At 40.1% G+C, this 21272-nt stretch overlaps 1 protein-coding gene across 4 annotated transcripts in view; it reads left to right on the forward strand.

Annotated features, from left to right (window-relative positions):
• Positions 1 to 21272, forward strand: part of Grm7 (glutamate metabotropic receptor 7) — a 901188-nt gene that overhangs the window by 848231 nt on the left and 31685 nt on the right. For 3 of the 4 annotated variants that reach the window (XM_051155023.1, XM_051155024.1, XM_051155026.1), the window contains exon 10: positions 1398 to 1489. The exons of the other annotated variant lie outside the window; for it this stretch is intronic. In XM_051155023.1, the coding sequence (XP_051010980.1) occupies positions 1398 to 1468 (71 nt within the window). In that variant the 3' untranslated portion in view covers positions 1469 to 1489. The remainder of the gene's footprint in view (positions 1 to 1397; positions 1490 to 21272) is intronic. 4 annotated transcript variants of the gene reach the window in all.

The following is a 21272-nucleotide window of genomic DNA, read 5'->3' on the forward strand; positions in this document are numbered from 1 at the left end:
TTGGATACTCTAGCAATGCCTAAGACACTTCTCCTCAGAATTTCTTCAAACTCTGACCCTCTTCCTTCTGAATCTGGCCCTTCTCCCTGTATTTTCAAATGTGGACCTGCATATATATGTTCATGGAAAACTGTAAGATGCCAAATAAATAGGAGGGTGTGGTCATGCTTGGGCTGTGGCTTATGACTGCTGTTATAGTCCTTTGCAAGCTGGATGGATGATATCAATTGGTGGGCAGCATGACTTAATTGCCATGGGTGAATATTTTCTGGTATTGTCCTCATCTGAAATAGTCACACTGATCAGATGCTTTGTGAATTACTCTCTTATCTCATGCTTCCCTTGGGCAAAGATTGTATTGCATAAAGACAAGAGGCTGTAACCTGTCCTAGCTCTAAGATGCCATCCATTTTCTACATTGATGTCTCCCAGGCTGAGAAATAACTCAATTAAAAACACGTGGGGGGTTGCAGAGTATAGCCTGGCAAGTCAGTGGAAGCTAGTGATGGTAAATAAATAGACAACTAAGAACACAGCCCTCTTATTGTATATGAGAATTTATTGCTGATAAATGCCTCTGAAATAGAAAAGCTAGACCCGTGAACACAGAATGTGTGGAAGACCGTGTTAGAATAACAACCATGCATACCTGAGATAAAATATAAAATAAGACAATTTTAACATAAGCATATTCTTATGTTGTTTTTCTTTCTATTTCTTGTAATATTTGGCATTGATATTAAGGAAAACAATAAAAATCCTGTGCTGGTCTCAAAGAAAGAAATCACATAAAAAAGAAATGTCAATACAAGGAAGTATTTGATTCACAAACAAACAAACAAACTCTAGGCTGCTGGAAAATGGATGTGGGCAGCAAATTGTACACAAATAATAATACCTAGAAAGTTCTTGAACACATTACTTTGCTATGCTGACTTGTTAATGTTTCTTGTTTTGTTTTGCTTCTTCATCTGTTTGGATCGCTAACATTCTCAACATGGCGCTACTTGTACTCATCCTTCTCGACTAACCAGGCAAAGCTGGTCAGCAAGAATGAACTAGGCTGAGGTCAAAGAGATGGCAACAGGAAGGAGAGAACCAGACAGACCAGTTGTTTGTCAGCTGGTTCTCTCAGATGCACGAACTCCAGCAAGTACAACTTAGCTACCTTCAGTTCTCTCTAGTGGCACCAGCACTCCCATGTTCAGAGGTACCTGAATTGTGGTGATCTGGTCTACCCCAGCCTATTGTCTCCATTGAAATAATGGGCACAACATCTGTGGGTCTCTATTGCAGCCTCTTCTTCAACAACAAGAACAACAAAAACTGATAATATTAAAAGGAATATTGTCTGCACATTTATTTTATATATTCCTATATATTTACTTTTCCTGTAGACTGTATACCACCAGTAAGAAAAAGTGTACAAAAGTCCGTAACTTGGTACACTATCCCACCAACAGTATAGCTTTTGACTGCTTTCTGAAAGGTAAGAAAACAATCTCCTTTTCATTTATTTGTGTGTTAATGTCTACACTAAGAATAGAAATGTTTTTTATGAACACTGTGCATGACAATATGAAATTCTATCTGTGTGAAGAAATAAGTTTTGAAAGATGATCTGTTTGATGAGCTCAGTGACAGCTCCAGTTACATGCCTGGTGTCTTTGATGCAGAACATAGTTATGGGAGTGGCAACTAGCCAATCACTTTAGAGAATAGGTGCTGTTATTATGATACAGAGGCTACTTTAAAATAATTTATGGCAAAATGATTTTTAAATGTGAGTTTTTACATTCTGACAGTGTGGACCACTAACAGGGAAAAAAGTGGCATACTTTACAAATTTATACTTCAGTTATTACTACTTTGTTCATGAAAACAAATGTACACGTTTCTGGAAATACGTCTATTCAAAAATACAAGTGGCTGGTCCTAACTTTATAAGACTAATTGTCTTGGTTTTTTTCTTTTCTTTACTTCTCCCCTCTCTCTCTGTCTCTCTGTCTCTCTGTCTTTGTATCTCTGTCTGTCTCTGTCTCTGTATCTCTCTCTGTCTCTGTCTGTCTCTGTCTCAGTCCCTCTCTCTCTCTCTCTCTCTCTCTCTCTCTCTCTCTCTCTCTCTCTCTCTCTCTCTGTCCCTAACAAACTAACAAATAACTACAGGAAAGTTTTATGGATAGGAGTTATAATTTTTCAATCACATTTCTCTGTCTCAGAAATCAAACCAACTTTAGTGCTCTCCGAAAGTAGGGAAGGGGTCATAGCAAGATGAAAATTAGCCAGAGGGATTACCAGACGATATCATGGTATTCAAAACAATGAATTATGTGCCCTTATCAATTGGTCATATGCATGAACTGTCTTGAAGGCATCGATTGACTCACCATTAATTCTCATATACTTCTTTGCTACCCCATTAGTCAGTATATGCTGTAAGAGACTATTCTTAATGGATCTACCATCCTTATTATTTCTGAATGCCAGCCTAAGCAAATGGAATCACAGTGAGAGAGACCCTCTTGCTTTCAAACATCTTTGTCTAGATCGATTCATGGCCTTCCAAATTGTAGGAAAAAATAAACAGTGAAGGTCATGGGGAAGAGTGTGAAAAGGCTGGGAAGATGTCTCAGCAGATAAGAATGTGTAATGTTCTTGTAGAGACTTGAGTTCAATTCCCAGCACCCAGAATGGAAGACTCACCACCACCACCAACTTTGTTCGCCACCGGAGTCTGATGTCCTCTCCTGGCCTCCACAAATATCAGAACTCACATGTATACACACACACACACACACACACACATGCACAGGAGTGGGGGAGAGAGAGGGAGGGAGAGACAGAGACAGAGAGAGAGGGAGGGAGGGAAGGAAGGAGGGAGGGAGGAGAAAAATAGGAAATTTAAATTAGATAGTAGATTTGAATAAAAGATTTCCTTCTGATTGTCTCTAAACCTAGTCTTGTTTGTAAAACACCTACAAGGCCGATCTTTAGAGATCTAAAATAGTGAGGTCCTGTCACTGAAACTAACATTATGTTTAACAATGTAGATTAGCCTTTCTCTTTGTGTGCCTTTGTCATGGGACTTCTGTTAGATCACTGCCCCAGTCCTACAATATGCTTTTTGCAATGATATTCTGCATATAAATAATACCTTGCCATTAAAAAATCCACTTAGATTTCTTCTATCAACAACCAGATTTATCTTAAAGTCTATATACATTATGCATTTAATAAATAAGCATTTTTCTGTATTACTACAAATTAAAAGTAAGGTATAATACAAATGAAAAAAAAATCCACTTAGTACTCAAAGACAGGACACAATTACTTTCAAAGAGTAATTACATTTTTGTTGATTTCAGATGGATTGTAACATCTCAGTCTTTAATTTCAGATGTATTATTTCCATAGTTATTTCCTTTTCCCTTATCAACATGATCTGTCCTAGATTTTAAATAGGGCATTTCTTTCCTACAGTGACTATGTAACTGTATCCCAGTGAGATTTCAAGTCTCTGCAGTACAAGTGCTTGTCAAAACACTGCAGCTTGTCATTTAACAGTTCTTTTACAAGAGACTTCCTGAAAATAAATGAGAAGAATTATCCCCAGGAAAAAAAAAGATAGATTAAATATCCATCTATTAAAAATTCTCTTTCGCTCCATTCTCAGTCGGTGCCTTTTGATTTAAAGGAAGTAATAGGAAACTGTGTGAAGTCTACCTTTCAGTTAAAAAGCATGGCTAGGGTTCTGCATGTTGGCTCAGCAGACAAGGGAGCTAGCTGCCAAGCCTGATGGCCTGAGTTACACCATGGGACCTACACGGTGGAAAAGCAGCTTCCCTGAGGTTGTCTTTTGACTTACACACACATGCAACACACACACACACTCACATTGAAATACAAATTTAAAGATAAATACTTCTAGGAAGTGATGTTTAGCAACACAAACAACCTTTATTCTGGGATTGTTTTACTTTGCAGGTTTTGATTGGTGAGATTCGGAAAGAGTAAGGAGAGAGGTCACATCATAGGAAATGTGGACCGTTCTTTCTTTTCCCAGTTCCACAATCATGGCCTATTTGTCTACTCATTATCATGTTTATCCAAGTTTTTAAAAAAAAACAGTCCTATGCATGCAAAGAATATTTGTGTTTGATTTTCTTCCCTGATCCGTTTTAAAAGCACCTTCTCAAAGGAAGAATGAGTGTTATATAAGGTTTATTTAAAAATAATTGGGAATTAAAGATGGTCCAGGTAACAGGCTTTCTAAGAATATACTTTAGCAATGAGAACTACCTATGTTTGGAAGCCAACTAAAGAAGTGGCTCATGGCCTCATGTTTGAATCCATTTCTGTGGGGCAGCATTCAGGTTGATGATACGGTAAAGAGAAAACTGCAGATGTAAGAGTGAATCTTGCTCAAAATTGCCTATAAAACCTCACTTCCGCCACCATGTCCTAACTATGACACACTATATATAGCAACCCTGGCCTTTGCTTTAAGAGATGGAAGGAAACAAATTTAATGACAGACATAACAAAATTTATCATGGCTAGAAAATGTGTTTTGTGTAAGAGTCTGTTTAAAAACTAGTCTTTCTAGCAGAGGCCTAAACCTGGTATCAGCGAAGTCGTCACTGCTTCCTCCTGTCATTGATGTGTTTACAAATATTATAACTGCACAAAGTGATATCCATCTAACAATGCTTAGTTGTAACATCTAATTAAGGAAGGAAGAAAGAAAAAACAATGACTGATCCTATACTATATCTAGGCTAGGAAACAGGTTGTTTCTGTATTGTAGTTTTTTGTACTATAGGACAGTGGTGTGATTACAAAGCATTAGGTTTAATACAGTCATACATACATGGATATATAGTAGTCTTGAGTTGTGTATTTGTATAGTTTTATTCTTCTGAGCATGTATTCATATGTTAATGTTATTTAGAACTCACATTGTAGAATTGTGTTTTTAAGGGCTAGGGAGATGGCTAAGTGTGTAAAATGCGTGCTGTCGAAGTTTAAAGTTTGGATCACTAGCACCTAAGTAAATTCCTGAGGATGTGATGTCCACCTACAATCCTAGCTGTTGGAAGGGGAAAACAGGGGATCCCCAAAGCAAGCTGGCTAATTAGACTAGCTAAATTGAAAAGCTTTGGGTACAGCAGGAGACCTTACCTCAGCAAGTAAACAGAAGAACATCCAAGGCAGACAATTTATATAAACCTCTGGCCTCCACATGTAGGTGAATAAACATGCACACTCACACATATACTTGCATACCTATAAACATGTAAACATGGACACCATATATACATATACATGCCCCAAGTAAATAAATTTTAACAATTATTTGATTCTTGTCACTAATATAACAGAATTACTTAGTACGTGAAACCTTTTAGAACTTTGTCATACAAGGCTTTATATCTTGGTGAAATTCTTTCTCTTTAGCATTCAATGTGGTACCAGTACTTGAACAGGGGGCCACTTCATTTTTAAATCTACTTTGAAACACTCTCTAAGTATAGCACAGCAAAGAATTTAAGGCTACCTTACCTTTGACACAGAATCACATCAGAAATAAATTCAGTTAAGACTTTTATCAGGACTGATTTCTTAGCACAAGCTCAGAAATCAATTAATACCTGCCAGCCCAGCTCTGCAGCTCACATCCCACTTAAAGAATACAATGAAAGCACACAAGGCTTTACTAGCACAGTAGAGTTATACACACCATGCCCTTAATTCATGGAAACTGCACCACAAGGTACACTCAAGCACTGCCCAGCTCTGTCTCATCAAGATTTATGAAGCGTGGGACTGCAGCTAAGCGGGGACAATCAAATGAATGTCTCAGAAGCTTTAGCCTTAGCCAGCCCTGAGCTGACATGAATGGGAGACAGAAATGAAAAAGGTCCTCAGGGAGTTCAGACATAATAGAGGATGCTAAGGTAAGCAATTTTGTTTTCACATGATGGAGGCTTTTAGTAGAGGTACCTCAGTTTTCCAGCTATGTATGGAGAGCATGCTCCAAAGTTCTTCAGGCAGACATACATGGAAAGACACTTAAAGCAGGGAAGACTATGGACAAATAATCTGAAGCACAAAAAAGAACAGGGTGTGTTTTGGGATTATGGCTCTGCCAAGCTGCTGTATCAAAGTTAGGGATACATTGTCTTAGGGCATGACATCCAAGATGCAGCCTGACTATGTGGGGGCTAAAGTTTCTTTATCTCTGTGCTGTTGGTATAATAACCTATTGAGTCCCAGGCTTTCAGCCTTACCTCGTACCTGGTAGATATACAGTTAATACTGGACAGGAATTATGGATAAGAAAATATTCCATCTGTAACTCAGAGTGTGGGAATGTATCCTTCAAGAAAAAGCCGTCAAGGTCATAGAGACTGAAGAGACAGCCTTTATGCTGATGTCAGGTTTCAAAGCTGTGTTGTGGTTTCACGTGACAATTCTAAGGTTTGATAATATCAGTACTACACCTGCATGGATGTAGTTAATCTCTCTTGTGGTGCACTATGCCAACATACAAAACCAAAGAGTTTGTGCCCATTTCTCTCCTCTGTGATCATAAATTTCTATACCATTCATCATTCCAATCACGTATGAACTTGACAAGTTCCATTGGAAACGGGTTTGGGATGGGGAGATGGTGCAGTGGTTAAGAGCAATTACTTCTCTGGCAGAGGATATGGGTTCATTTGTGAGAACCCATGTGGTAGCTCACAACCGTGTGTGACTTCAGTCCCAGAAGGTTCAATATCCACTTGTAGCCACTGGGGGCTTTCACATGTATATGGTACACATAAAACCACTGAAGCCCACACACATACCCAAAGTTTAAAGTGTAACTTTTCTAGACTCTTCTTTGATAGATAACTGGCAGCTTTCTAATCAACTGAATGTGTTTCCTCAGAGACAGCCGTTTAGGACAAGTTTTGCCTTTTAGAACCAAAATGTCATTTTAATTTAAAAAGAAAAAATGTGTGTTTTTAACTCAGATAAGTTCATTTCTGAAAATTTCTCCCCTACCCAACTGCTACGAGGAAGGCCCATCTCAATAGTCAACTGATGATTCTGTTCTTTTTTTCTAACTACTAAAGATGTACCTCGACTTTGCAGATTCTCTCTCTCTCTCTCTCTCTCTCTCTCTCTCTCTCTCTCTCTCTCTCTCTCTCTCCCCATCCCTCCCTCCCTCTGCACTGAAGCTTGGATGCATTTTAAATTAACTCTTGGAATCAAAGGTAATCATCATTTTCTTTATGATCTACATCAATATTCTCATAATATATTTTGCCTTTTCAAGTTGAAGATTGGATTTGAATTCTTGTTTTCTGTCTGTCCTTTTTCAGAGTAACCTTCAAGGTCTCACTTTATACCAGGAGGGTGCTAGAGAAATCTCCCACCAACTCGGTGTTTTTGCTTAGCTCACCCAAACTTTTAGATGAGTTTAATGTGAATAGCTACTTCACATGGGTAAGTGTGGTCTGCATTGTCATTTGCTCTAGCCAAGGATAAAGAAAATTAAATTTGGGATGTGATCCTTGTGGTGGTAGTTGAAGTATCACATGTGTGGCTTGCCCTATACAGCTCTGTGATCATGGATATGCCCCATTGTGTGTAATTCTCAGTGTCCTGCAGAAACAAGCTCCATGAATGAAAGATCATGGGGACAGCCTGGGACCCTTTATAAAAAAGCCCTCCTTTGTAAAGGCAGGTCATACGTGAGGGCATCCTAATGACATCCTTGGTCACCTCTGAGCTCCTCCCCGTCTTCTTCCCCTTGCCTTCCCACCCGCTTGCTTTCCTTTCTTGTTTTTCCTCTTGTCTTTCTTTGGTACCCTTCTTTTCTCGGTTTTCCTACCTTTCCCTGGGCTTTTATCTCATTCATTATTTTGTAAGTTTGCTTAAGGATAGTTATATATTTTGTTTAATTGTGTGCTATATGCACCAAAGTGTGTGTGTGTGTGTGTGTGTGTGTGTGTGTGTGTGTGTGTGTGTGTGTGTGTGTATGTACATGGAAACCAGAGGGGGGCAATGAGTGTTCTCCTTACCAGGTTTTTACCTCACACCCTCTGAGACAGAGTGTCATAGTGAAACTGGAACTTACCATAACAGCTCTTCAGTCTCCCACTCCTGTGGATCCTTTTGTTTCTACTCTTTGAACTCAGGCTTACAGGAGTGTCCCATTGCTTTTACATGGGCTCCAGAAAACAGATTTAGGTCTCCATGCATGCACAGCAAGCACCTTATCAACTGAGCCATGTCCCTATCCCCTGGTTTTGCATTTTGTCCTCTATAAGCCATCAGAGTTGGAAAGATGATATGTACATTACCAGTGAAGTCAGCCAGCCTTGTCTCTAAGCACAGCAAGCTTTTTCCTCAAGATGGGGCACTGTGGTCTTTGGATGGACCATTAATAGTCTCCTGCCTTGGTGAAGTTGACAGAGAAAAAAGCTACCAGTGCAAGGCTGCTGCAGGATACATAGACTCCCATTACCTGGTTTATGTATCATTCCATATAATTAACATTAACAGGCAATTGCAGGGCTGCTGGCAAGCCAAAGACCATTTTCAGTGGGAATCACAGTTCTGGTATATTTTCTGAGTGACAGAATAATAACAGAGAAGAATGGGAATCCTTTCATCTTTGCTAATGAAAACACATTTGGTTTTCTTGTATGTCAAATATAACAAAATTTGTTAACAAAACCAGAAAATTCCACTGATACTTTAAAACTAGGTATGCATCAACTTCACGTCCATTATAGAACTGCCAGGAGCAGTTCATTCATCTTCACCTAGAAGGTCCTAACATGATTAAATGATAGAAGCTGTGATGTTGTTTATGATAGTGAAAATAACCCCTACATGTTATTCCTGTTGCTGGAGTTTTCAAAAAACTGAACAAGGCTCTTAGGCAGGTATTCTTTTTTTTTTTTTTTATTGAAAAATAAAATCATTCATATTACATCTCAATTGCTATCCCATCCTGTGCATCCTCCCATTCCTCCCTCCCTCCCAATTTCACCCCATTCCCTTTCCCTATGACTGTGACTGAGGGGGACCTCCTCCCCTTGAATATGGTGCTAGGGTATCAAGTCTCTTCTTGGTAGTCTATGTAGGTATTCTTATCACTATTACGATTCAAAAACTAAGGCTTAGGATTGAGTGATGCATCTCCTGCAGGACACACCAGTAACTGAGTAGCAGGACAGACATCACCCTCAGGACTTGTGGGCAGAGGCTATCTGATAAACCTTTCTACATCTTAGAGGAGTTATTTTATATATTTTTCTTTCTCTATCATCATCCATCCTTTTGTTTCTTGTTTGTATCACTTGTTTCTACAATGCTTGGATTTTCCAGGGCCCAAGACCCATCGTCTAACAATAGGAGCACAGATGAATGAGGCTAACTCTTTCCCTTGCTTCCCTCACTTTTCCCTTCTTTCCTGACTCCTCTTCTTCCTTCCTTTCCCTTACTTTTCCTTCCCCCCTCCTTCATCCTCCTTTCTCATTTCTTTCCTGAAATGGTTAAGACCAAGTGGTATAACTTTTCTTTCTCTTTAGTTCTTCTTGTGACCTGAGCTAGGTACAGTAATTCCACTTTAGAAGAAAGCCATCTTCCAGACCGTGGAGCATTTCCCTCTTTAAAACACATCAGAATCCATCTAGGGGCAAACAGTCACGTCTGTTGGTATCTGGAGATGGTTGCAGCCTGCTTCAAGTTAAAGTGACCAGTCTTCACATACTTATGTTTGAACTAGATGCCACCTAAGCTTCAAATGGTCACATCTGGCATGGAAACATGAACAAAGGTGATTAAACTCAGAAACGTTTTTTTTCTGGCATAAGTGAACAGCACTAGGGAATTCCTTTGAGCAGAAAAGTGAAATTTCTACCACGGCTTCAGCCTCTCTCCTCCATGTGCTTTGTGCAATAGTAAAGCCCAATATACATACACATATAAAATCAGTGGCTACCAGGGTCATTGTCATACAATCAGTGTTGCCAAAAACCAGATTAAACTGGACTCCTAGACTCAGCATGCAAACCACTCCACTTTCTTTATAGGAACTTAATCCCCAATTCCTTTCTTCCTTCTTTCTTTCCTTCTTGTCATTCTTTTTTTTTTTTTTTGCAAATGTATTTTGTGTTTTAATTTCCTATGGTTTTTCATCATTCAGAATAGCCCTGAGCTGTCATTTTTCTTCGGGTAACATACAACTACAAATGACCATCTGCACTGGCACACAGTCAAGCTGATGGCCAAGGCAAGTGTCTGCCTGCATGCTAAGTCTTCCCAGAAAGTCTTTCTTTCCAAACCACCAATAGATTTCACGAATTAAAGTGGCCCAGCACAGTTTAAATGTGCTTGAGCATGAATGACCTAGCCTTTTGCTCTATAAATTCCAAAAGAATTGGAGGAATTACAACATAAAGATTCTTGAAGCTTTACTCAAGGGTAGCATGGATGCTGCCAAATAGTAGTGGGATCCGTACAACAGAGATCTATTGTTATCTGTTGACATCCATCACAGAGAATGCCAGTCTCTTGTAGTGTGCTTAGTTCTCAGTGCATTCTGGGAAAAGTCATCAAGAAGAGTAGCTTCAGTAGGAATTCCTCCCCCACTCTTTTAGAGAAAAAACAAAAAACAAGATTAAACTAAACTAAAGTAACAGCGTGTCAGTTACTATCCATTATACCAGGCGGCAACACGACTGCTTAGCAAAGCCTGTCTCTCTGTGCAGTTTTGCTCATTTGTATAATATATTATTTTATATGGTAGTTTTAGGGACTAAGTAATGGTGAAGCACTTCAGACTAAATGGCTGGTCCAGTAGCTATGCAAATGGTAATTATTAGTTTTTGTCATGTCACCTTAAATTAACTGTGATTTTCTGTTTCTATTATAGGATACAATGTTGGAGACTGCAACTTTCTCATTTTCTTATTGGCTATTTTGTCTGTGTCCTCTTTCTGTAGCACTCCCAATAAGTTTAAATCAAACAATCTTCCTGCATCTGATTTTTGTCTGGAAAAACCTGTGAGATTTTCAGATGGAAATATCAATAAATCTCCTAACCTGTCTTCAACCCATTTAGTATTGATTCATTCTGCAGCAATGATTTCTTAAAGCTGAGCATTCACTGAGCTAGCAGAGGAGCTATCTGGGAAACCGCATTTAAACACACTCAGTTTTCATTACATTCTGTATCACAGCCCATGTTTCCTGACTTTAGACACAAATTCACTCAGACTGAGACTGTGGTGGTGGAGTTTATATTAAATTAGTGATATCTGTCTGTACCTCAGAGGTTTAAGGAAATAGCAAAGATGGAGTATAAAACCCTAGTTAGGGCAGAAGACTGGCCATTAAGAAATTTCCCGAACTAACTCTTAATCGAATTTAAATCATTTCTTCCCCGAATATTTACTCACTGGAACACCGAATGGATTGAAGAAGCTGAGTTCTTGATTCTGGTGTCTGTCCAGCTAAGAAGAAACCTTGCCAGCCCGGAATTCTATTGTAATCAGCACATGCCATTCAACAGAGATATGAAGCCATTAACAGCTACAGCCGAGGGCTTCCCTGAATATTGAAAGAATAGAGTATGGAACAGTTTGGGGCTAATTGCACAAGCGGCATCTACCACACCCCCTGGAAGTCACCTAGGTCTCCACTGGCACCATAAGGAACTGTGTCAAGGCCTTCTATCATAAGGCTCTCCAGAGTGCTTCTCCTTCCGACAAAATAAAAAATGAAGCTTCTTGCTGGGTCTGTGACTGGGGAGGAAAAGCTCCATCCTTTAAGGCGCGTCTCCATGACAACACCCAGAAAGAAGCTATATCAGTGTGTCTTTCTTTCTTTTCCTTTCTTTTTTCCTGTCCTAAATGGACCAGAGTCACTTTAGCAGGTGAAGTGAACTGGCAAGTCTTCAAGAGATCATTTCAAGAGACTCAAGAGAGAACTCTGTGTACTGAAATCCCGGTGTCCTCAAAGAGACTCCATATTTTAAATTTCTCACAGAGGCTTTACTTCCTGCCTCACCAGGCTGTGAAAATGATCAGGGCAATCAGCAATGGCCAGACCTTTTGCTGGACGAGCCTTCATCCAGAGAAAAACAGAAGCTAGCCTGACTGCTGATGACAGTGTCAGTACTCATGGCTGCTGAATCCTGAGTCCCCATGCAGTCTGAGATAGCTGTGAATGTGGATCAGCATACGTTTAGATGACAACATATAATGATGCCAAAAGGTTGGACACCCCTACTCTAGATTGTTATGTGAGCACTTTGCTTAGTCTTTGTATGTCAGTTTTCTCATCTTTAAATGAGCAGGATTTTCTAGAAATCTTAGGGGGTTGATGATGAGATTAACTGAGTCCATCATATTAAGTGCTGAACCCAGTATAAAATGCCACATCAAATAATTTGCTATAAAATCCTTGTATTTTTATTTATTATTACTTTTTATTGAAAATAGAGTCTTCTCTCATACAATGATACATCCCAACCACAGTATTCCTTTCCCTCTACTCCTCCCCAGTCCCCCATCACCTGCCCTCTGCCCTGGATCCTCTCCCCATCAATCTCTCGTCAGAAAAAAGCAGCATTACAAAAGACAACACCCAAACAGGACAAAACCAAATACAATAAGACAGGGAAAGCATCCTCACACCAAGGCTGGACAAGGCAACTCAACAGGAAGAAGAGTCTCAAGAGCAGGCAAATGTGTTGAAAACACCAACTCACACAGTTAGTTGTCTAACAAAAATACCACGTTAGGTTGTTTGCAGTTTCTGGCCATTACAGGTAAGACTACAATGAACATAGTTGAACAAGTGTCCTGGTGGTAAGGTGGAGCATCTTATGGGTATATTCTCAGAAGTGGTATAGCTTGGTCTTGGAGTGGATCTATTCCCAGTTTTGAGAAAGGGCTAGATTGATGGTTGTGCATGTTTGCATTCTCACAAGCAATGGAGGAGGGTTCCCCTTGCTCCGCAAGCTTGCCCACATGTGCTGTCAATTGAGTTTTTATCTTAGCCATTCTGATGGGTGTAAGATGGAATCTCAGCATAATTTTGATTTGCATTTCCCTTATGAGTAAGGACACTGAGCATTTCTTTAAGTGTTTCTTGGACATTCAATATTACTCTGTTGAGAATTATCTGTTTAGCTCTGTACCCCATTTTTAAAAATAAATTATTTGATTTATTGGTGTTTAATTTCTTGAGTTATTTATATATTTTGGATGCTAGCCCTCTGTCAGATGTAGGGTTGGTGAAGATCTTTTCCAAAACTGTAGGCTTTTTTTTTTTTAAATTGACTGTGTCCTTTGCCTTATGGAAACTTTTCAGTTTCATGAGATCTCATTTATTAATTATTGATATTATGGTCTGAGATGTTGGTGAACTTGTTCAGGAAATTGTCTCCTGTACCAGTGATTTCAAGGATCTTCCCAACTTTTTCTTCTAATGGATTTAGTGTATCTGGATTTTGTTGTTGTTGTTGAGTTCTTTGATCCACTTGGACTTGAATTTCATGCAGGATGATAGACATGGATCTACTTACATTTTCTACATGTAGATATCCAGTTATACCAGCACCATTTGTTGAAGATACTATCTTTTTTCCATTGTATGATTTTGGCTTCTTTGTCAAAAATCAAGTGACCATAGCTATGTGGGTTCACTTCTGGATCTTTACTTTGATTCCATTGATCAACCAGTCTATAACCGGGAAAAACTAGATGCCTCTGAACATAAATGGATAAAGAGAATGTGATACATTTATACCATAAAATACTATTCAGCTATTAGAAACAAGGAAACCATGGAATTTGAAGGTGAATGGATGGAACTAGGAAAGATCATCCTGAGTGACGTGACTCAGACCCAGAAAGACATACTTCTTATGTACTCACTTTTAGGTGGATATAGGATAGGATAACCACATTACAACCCGCAGACCAAAGAAGTCGAAAGAGGCTAAGGGAAGCTGCCTGAATCTCACTCAGAACAGTAAATGCAAAAGACATCCAAAGTAGATAGGTGGAAGGAACTGGGTAGGAGATGGGGTGGGGAAAATAACTGGGGTGGAGATCAGGAGGGCAGACAAGACAGGCGGGGTGAGGGGAAGAATTGGGATAGAGAATAGAAACCAGTGAGGGTAATCTGTGGGACAAAGGCTCCTCGGAGTCTGTGGAGAGGGTGAGACCCCAGCTGAGACTCCAAGCAATGAGTGTTAAGAAGCATAAAGTAGGTACCTCCTGTAGACAGATGGGCTCCCAGCAGAGGAAGAGGTACACCAATACACATATAAAACCTTTGACACAAAATGTGTCTCGTCTACAAGAATCATAGGTGTAAAGATAGAACAGATATTGAGAGAAAGGCAAAAAGTGACCGGCCCAGCTTGAGACCCACCGCCACGGGTGAGGGCAGACCACTGCCTCTATTAATGAGACTCTGCTATGCTTGTAGACAGGAGTCTATCATAACTGTCTTCTGAGAGGCTTAGTCTGGGAGCTGATGGAGACAGAGGCAGTGACCCAAGGTCAAGCAATGGGAAAAGCTCAGGGGGTGCTGTAGAAGAGTTGGGGGAAGGATAGAAAAAGCCAAAGGGTTCAAAAAAAATACAAGCTGACTTATAGAGTAACCTAACCTGTGTGCATGGAGGATCACAGAGAATGAACCACCAACCAAAGAGCTCACATGTACTGAAACTAGATCCCATACACATATGTAGCAGATAGGCAGCTGGGTCATCATGTGGGTCCCCTAATAACAGGAGTAGGGGTTTCTCTTACAGTGTTAGCTATTGCTTAGTCACTTTCCCCTAGCCAGGCTGCCTTGTCACTCCCGTGGGAGAGGAAGTACTTGGTCTTGCTGTGACTTGAGATGCCCAGGTAGATTGGTACTACTTGAGGGCCTCCTCATCTCTGAGAATAGGAAAGAACAGAATGGGTGGAGGGAGGCATGGGGGTGTACTGGGAGGAGAGAAGGGAAGGGTGGGTATCAAGATGTAAACTGATTAAATAAATAAATAAATAAATAAATAAATAATGGAGGGGAAAATACCAAGCTGACAACCATAATATTTATGCAGAAGACCTGGTGCAGACCTCTGAAGGCCCAATGTTTGCAGCTTCGGTCTTTGTGTTCCCACATGTACTCTGCTTAGTTGATTCAATGGACTATGTTCTCCTGTCTTCCATTCATTTGTCTCCTATAGTGTTTCTGCTCCCTCTTCCAAGGGATTCTATGAGCTCTAAGGGGATGGACATAATGGAGACTTCCATATTGGAGTGTCTCTCTGCATAATGTCCAGCTGTGGGTCTCTTTATGTACTCTCATGTGCTGCTGGAGAAAGCCTCTTTGATGATAGCTATACAAGACATTGATCAAAGAGTATAGCAGAACATCATTAGAAACCATTTCGTTGAGTTTTTAAATTAACTTTTGTTTTGGTTTATTTGGGTTTTTTGGTTTTGTTTGGTCTTATTTTTGTTGTTTACCAATTTTGGTTCTTCCAGGCCATCCAAGAGGTGTCAGGTATAGTCTTCCTCACACGGAGTGGGCCTCAAGTTAAATCAAACTTTGCTTAGCCTCTCCCACACGTTCAGTATGACCATTGCCTCAGCATATCTTGCAGGGTAGACAGACTGTAGGTCAAAGATTTGGTGGCTGGGTTGTTGTCCACAGCTTTCTTGTGGAGGCCTGCAGAGTACCTTCTTGCACCAAAGGGACTAGAAAGGTACGGGTAAAGGCTCCATGTCAGCACGGTCTTGACCTCTTAATGCTCAATAAGATGTGTGAATGGTGTCATTGGCAATAGGGCCCCTGTTGTCAGTTTGTAGAGAGCAACCCTCTGTCCTAGCATCAGTCTGGGTTGTTTGGGGATCCCCAAGGGACCCACTTGACCAACAATGCAGTAGAATGTAACCCAGTTCTGCCACTGGGAGCCTTACCTGGCTACAAGAAATAGCCAGTTCAGATTCCATATCTGCCATTGCTAGAAGTCCTCACTAGGATCACTGTCACAGATTCCAGGGAGTTTCAACTGCACTGTTTCCACACCACCCCAAAAGCTCCTAATTTCAGCAATCTCTCCAAACATTCTCTCTCTCTCTCTATCCCATTACCCCTCATACCTGAAACATCCAGACTCCCATTCCCACTTGCTCCCAGACAACCTGGAAAATCTTTTATGTTTTTCTTTCTGTGGGAGAGCCATGCTTCCCTCTTAGAGCACTCCTATTTACCTTACCTCTCTGGGCATATAGATTGTAACTTGCTTATCATTTACTTAATGGCTAATATTCATTTATAAGTGAGTACATAGTGTATTTGTCTTCCTGGGTCTGGGTTACCTCATAAAGATTGATTTTTTTTATTAGTTCCACCCGTTTGCCTGCAAAATAAAATCCTTCTCTTTTGACTGTCATCAGCTGAGTCATAGCATTCAGTTTATATAGTATCCATCAGCTATGCATGCCTGTTGAAATTTAAATTATTTAGCATGAAATGATATTAAAATTTTGATTCCTTACTTTAACTAGCCATATTCAAGTGCTCATTAGACACACAGAATAAAGCTGTGACTTAGAAAGCTACATTAGCACATAAACGATAGCATGGATCCATGGGTTAAATTAAAAAAAAAAATGTTAGGTAAGAAATTTCTCTACAAGAGAGATGCTGAGATATATTCTAATCCTAACCTTTTAACAAAAACTCTTCATGGGCTTTCTCTGAGCGTGCTTGTGTACATTTTATTACAGCATCCAGTAATATGGGTTATTATGTGTAGTGTATTATAAGCTAACAGCAACAAAGTATGCTTGTTGGAAGTGCCTCTCTTTCAGCTGGGAAGATTTCCCCAACTCCTTTCTTAAGCTGTATGCAATGCTCTGTAGTTCCTGATCTTCTGTGGCTACAGAGCTTGTAGTAGGAAGGCTGGGCTTTAGCCACGTCACACAAAATGGCAAACATATTCAGTCTATCTTCACTGACACTGCCCACCATCCACAACACATTCAAGTTAGTTGATCAAGGCTGACAACAGGCTTTCACCTAGTTGTGAACTTTCTATACCTACTTCATCTGTGATTGGCCATCTTGGGGATTCTGATGCTGACTGGGCAAGTCTTTGAATTTCCTTTTCAAAGCCAATGAGCACTTCTTATTTGTCCTGTGCATAGAGAACCGTGGGCACATTGTCTAGCAGGTGCTTTGTCACTTGTTTCTATGAACTTTCAGACAACACACACACACATACACACACAAATGCATGCATGCTTGCACACACGCACACACACACCAAAATTTATATATCAATGTCCTGGGAGAAGAAGATAAGAAATCAGCACCCACGCTCTCCTTGTGATGTCCCCTGCTGTCATCCATTGCATGCCCTTGTTTTCTTGTTTACTTATTTTATACAGCTCCCATTTCATGGGAGCACCAGGCTGCAGGAGCTGGCATTATTTCCCCTTAGAAAAGTACAACTTAAGTTCGTGGAGGTTAAGAAACAAGCCAGGAATTAGAGACACCAGGAATTTCAAACTCATTCTCACCTCATTATACCCCAACATACCCTCATTAAAGAACTGCAAGATCTTTGAACTGACGAGTTAATTCTAAGCCAAGGAGAGAATAGCAGCAACAAATCCTTCAGTATCGAGGACTCAGTTTCAGAGTGTAGTCTGGAAACTGTACCTTATCCTCCACACAGATGAACACTGACAGTAGGTAGCCACTTGTGCCAGCTTATCTAGGGGAATGGAGACAGCTCAAGCCAGGATGGAGGCTAGAGAGAGAAGACTACAGAAAGAGAAGTAATCCTAGGTAGTATTTCATGCATTATCTCTTCCCAAGGCTGGAAAGCTGGCATGGCCAATGATGCTCATATGCTGAGGTGGAAGAGTAGGGTGCTCCACCTAGCCTAGCATTTAGCCTTTCCCTGGTGGTGAAACTATTTGATAGAGTTTGTCCTTGTAGCCTGAGTTACAAGGGAACCACACACACACACTTCACTTAAAAATAGGCTTCATATTTGCAAATAATATCTTTGTGAGCCACACTAAAGAGATGTTTTCTTTGGTCTGGATTGATGGCTCAGAGGTTAAGAAAGCTGATTGCCCTTCCAGAGGTCCTGAGTTCAATTCCCAGGATCCACATGGTGACTCACAACCAAGCCATCTATAACGTAGTCTGATGCCCTCTTCTGGCCTTCAGGTGTACATGTAGGTAGAACACTTTATAGATAATAATAAATAAATAAATCTAAATTAAATAATATGTTATAAAAGAGAGATGTTTTCTTTTCTAGTCTTGTTAGCAATGGAGACACATCAACCTAACCAACATAATTCAGGCAGTGTTCAGGACTGTGACAGAGGTGGGTCATTCTGTCTTTATGGGCTTTACCACCTCAAAAAGGAGGATAAACAATCTTTTAACCAGATACTAAAATTTGCTAAGATATGTAAAGAGGAAAACTGAAAGGGACCATGGAAAGGATATTCTAATTATGATATTTATAAATGAGGCAGCATAGGGAGAGGGTGTTCTAGGCTAGGAGATCATCTCAGTAATGTCATAGCAGCCATTCTTGGAAGTGGGATGTACATATGAAATGCTTAACCTGAGAATCAACCACTGGGTCAAACACTTAGTTGATTCATTTACTAGTGTAACCTTTGGCCTAGAGGGCATCTCAGGAAAGCAAGGCACAGATACTTTAATTGGTGTTCCAAGGTCACATTACTGTAAGGCAAAAGATTTTAGAGATAAGCCCTGTCCTCTGGGAGCACAGACCAGGCTTTCTGAACAGCAGACTGCCTTCCATCCAGTGGAAGGCAAAAGTCTGACTTGAGATAGGCTGATGCTTCAATATACCTGGGCACAGACTTCTCAATCCCGGTGTTCCTGCCCTTTTAGGTGTGACCATACTTTGCCAAGGACCATCCTATGACATGTATAATATTCAGCTGCATCATTGGTCTCTGTCTACTGGATTCCTATAGCTCCTTTGTCCTACATAAACATCTATGCCTATGTGTGTACATGTGTGCAGGCATACACACACATCTCTAAAAGTTGCAAATTTTTTTTTTGGCAATTTCTAGAGTTAGGAACCATGTGATGAACATACATCAAAGCTAGAAAGAAGCAGAAAAAAAGTGTACTAAACCTCAGCTGTGAATATCCTCCAATTCTATTCTGAAGGCTTTGTGGGTTCACCTTGAAGGGGAAGGGTGCCACTCAGAGTTTAACAAATGAAAAGCAATGAAAAAGATAAATTTCTGAAGCAAGCAAGGTTGTTTTTTTTTGTTTTTTGTTTTTTGTTTTGTTTTGTTTTGTTTTGTTTTTTGAGAGCAGTTACACACAAAGATAAGCTTTTACCTTAGGAAAAAGGGGAATCTTAGACTTTATTGTTCTTAGAGCCAAGAGTAGCAAATGGCAATTCAGGAGAAGGAAAATCCCAGGGGCTGGACAGATGGCTTAGCAGTTAAGAGTGCTCACTGCTCTTGCAAAGGGCCTGAATTCTGTGCTCAGCATCTACATCTGGAAGCTCACAGCTGCCTGTTACTCCATCACCAGGGAATCCAATGTCTTCTTTAGGCCCTACCATAACCTACATATGTTTCACACACACACACACACACACACACACACACACACACATACACATACACACGCATGCATGCCTGTTTTACTTAGCAGTGATTCCTTTAAGATGTCAAGAGAAGGTTTAGGAAGATTTTTACTAATTTCCTTGAATATTTAGAATCATGTTCAATTCTAAGCTTCTAGCCAACTTTATCATTTTAAAAATGACTTTCTCTTAAAAGGCAAGGCTACTATCTAAGAAAAACTACCTAACCCAGAAGATGTAATCCATGCCTCTTTGACCAACCAGCCAAAAAAAAAAAAAAAAAAAAAAAAAGCTAGAAGCATGGCCTTGGGTCCAGACACGGCATTGCTCCGGAATAAATATATTCCCATTTTCTCTGCCTTTCTACCAACAAGGGGATGTGAGTCTTTTCTGTCAGTGGCTTCTTATAAGGTTGGGTGAACAGAGACAAGATAAGATGGCAGGAAATGGCTGACTATGGGCAACTTCTAATTGTTAGTGTCCCCTTTCTACTGTCATTAAAGAGACGTCCTCATGGCTTTAGGGAAAGGGCCAACATGAGAAAATTTTTTCATCCTTCCCTGCTGTTGAATAAGGAAATAACATTTTGGGTTTTTTGTTTGTTTACAAAGTTACTCCTTTACACCCCTCGCAATTTGGTGAATACCCTTCAAATCCAGGAAGAACGCTCCCTACAACCCTCCTACTGTAGACTCTGTGACATCTGGATTGTTGGAAACTAGAGTTGAAGGAACCAGTCTCTGAACAAAAGCCATCCTCCTGAGAGCATCAGCATGCCCCAACCATACTCTGCAATGGGAGTCACCTACAGAAAATGGTCTGTATTTCAAAAGGAGCTTTTCAGACAAATAGACTCTACATTTGAGCTTCCCGCTGAGGAGCTGAAATCTTAATCAGCTGGAGGATTTCCCCTCAAGCTTTATAGTTGTTCTTTGAAGAAAGCCAAGCTTTTACATTCTTCATAAATAGTAAATAGATTTAGTCATAAATTTCCCTCTAATGTGTGCTTTGTTCCTTCCATTTGGAGGAAAGTTGCAATTTCTGATTAAACATGATAAATCATTATACATCAACCATTGTACAAGGATGACAGCCACCAAGAAATGCCATTTCTGCACTGATGAAAAGTATCTCACAGACATCAAATCCCACACATCTGCCATGCACTGTCAGCGAGAGAAGACACCGAGGAGTCATCCTGTGGCATTCTGAGGACAGCCCACATCTTGGCATGGATGTGAATACTAAGAAAAAAATGTCAAACAGTGAGATTAGATATCAGTCCTCATTTCAGAGATGACTCCTGTTAAGAAATGAAAAACAAAAAACAAAAAACCCACTATTTTCCATCTGGATCTGAACTGGACAGAAAGCAATCCAATTGCACATGAAAAGGAAAACTCTAGAAAGGCCATATACATGAAGCTTGACCTGACCCTTTTCTTCAGGAAGGGGTCATGATTATTAAATTAGGCCAGGTATGATGCCACATACCTTTACTCCAGTGCTTTGGGGATGGAAACAGAAGCAGAGGCAGATGGGTTTCTATAAGTTTCAGGCATCCTAGTCTACACAGAGTCCCATG

Source organism: Acomys russatus, chromosome 13, assembly GCF_903995435.1.
Source record: "Acomys russatus chromosome 13, mAcoRus1.1, whole genome shotgun sequence".
In the NCBI taxonomy this organism is placed as follows: Eukaryota; Metazoa; Chordata; class Mammalia; order Rodentia; family Muridae; genus Acomys; species Acomys russatus.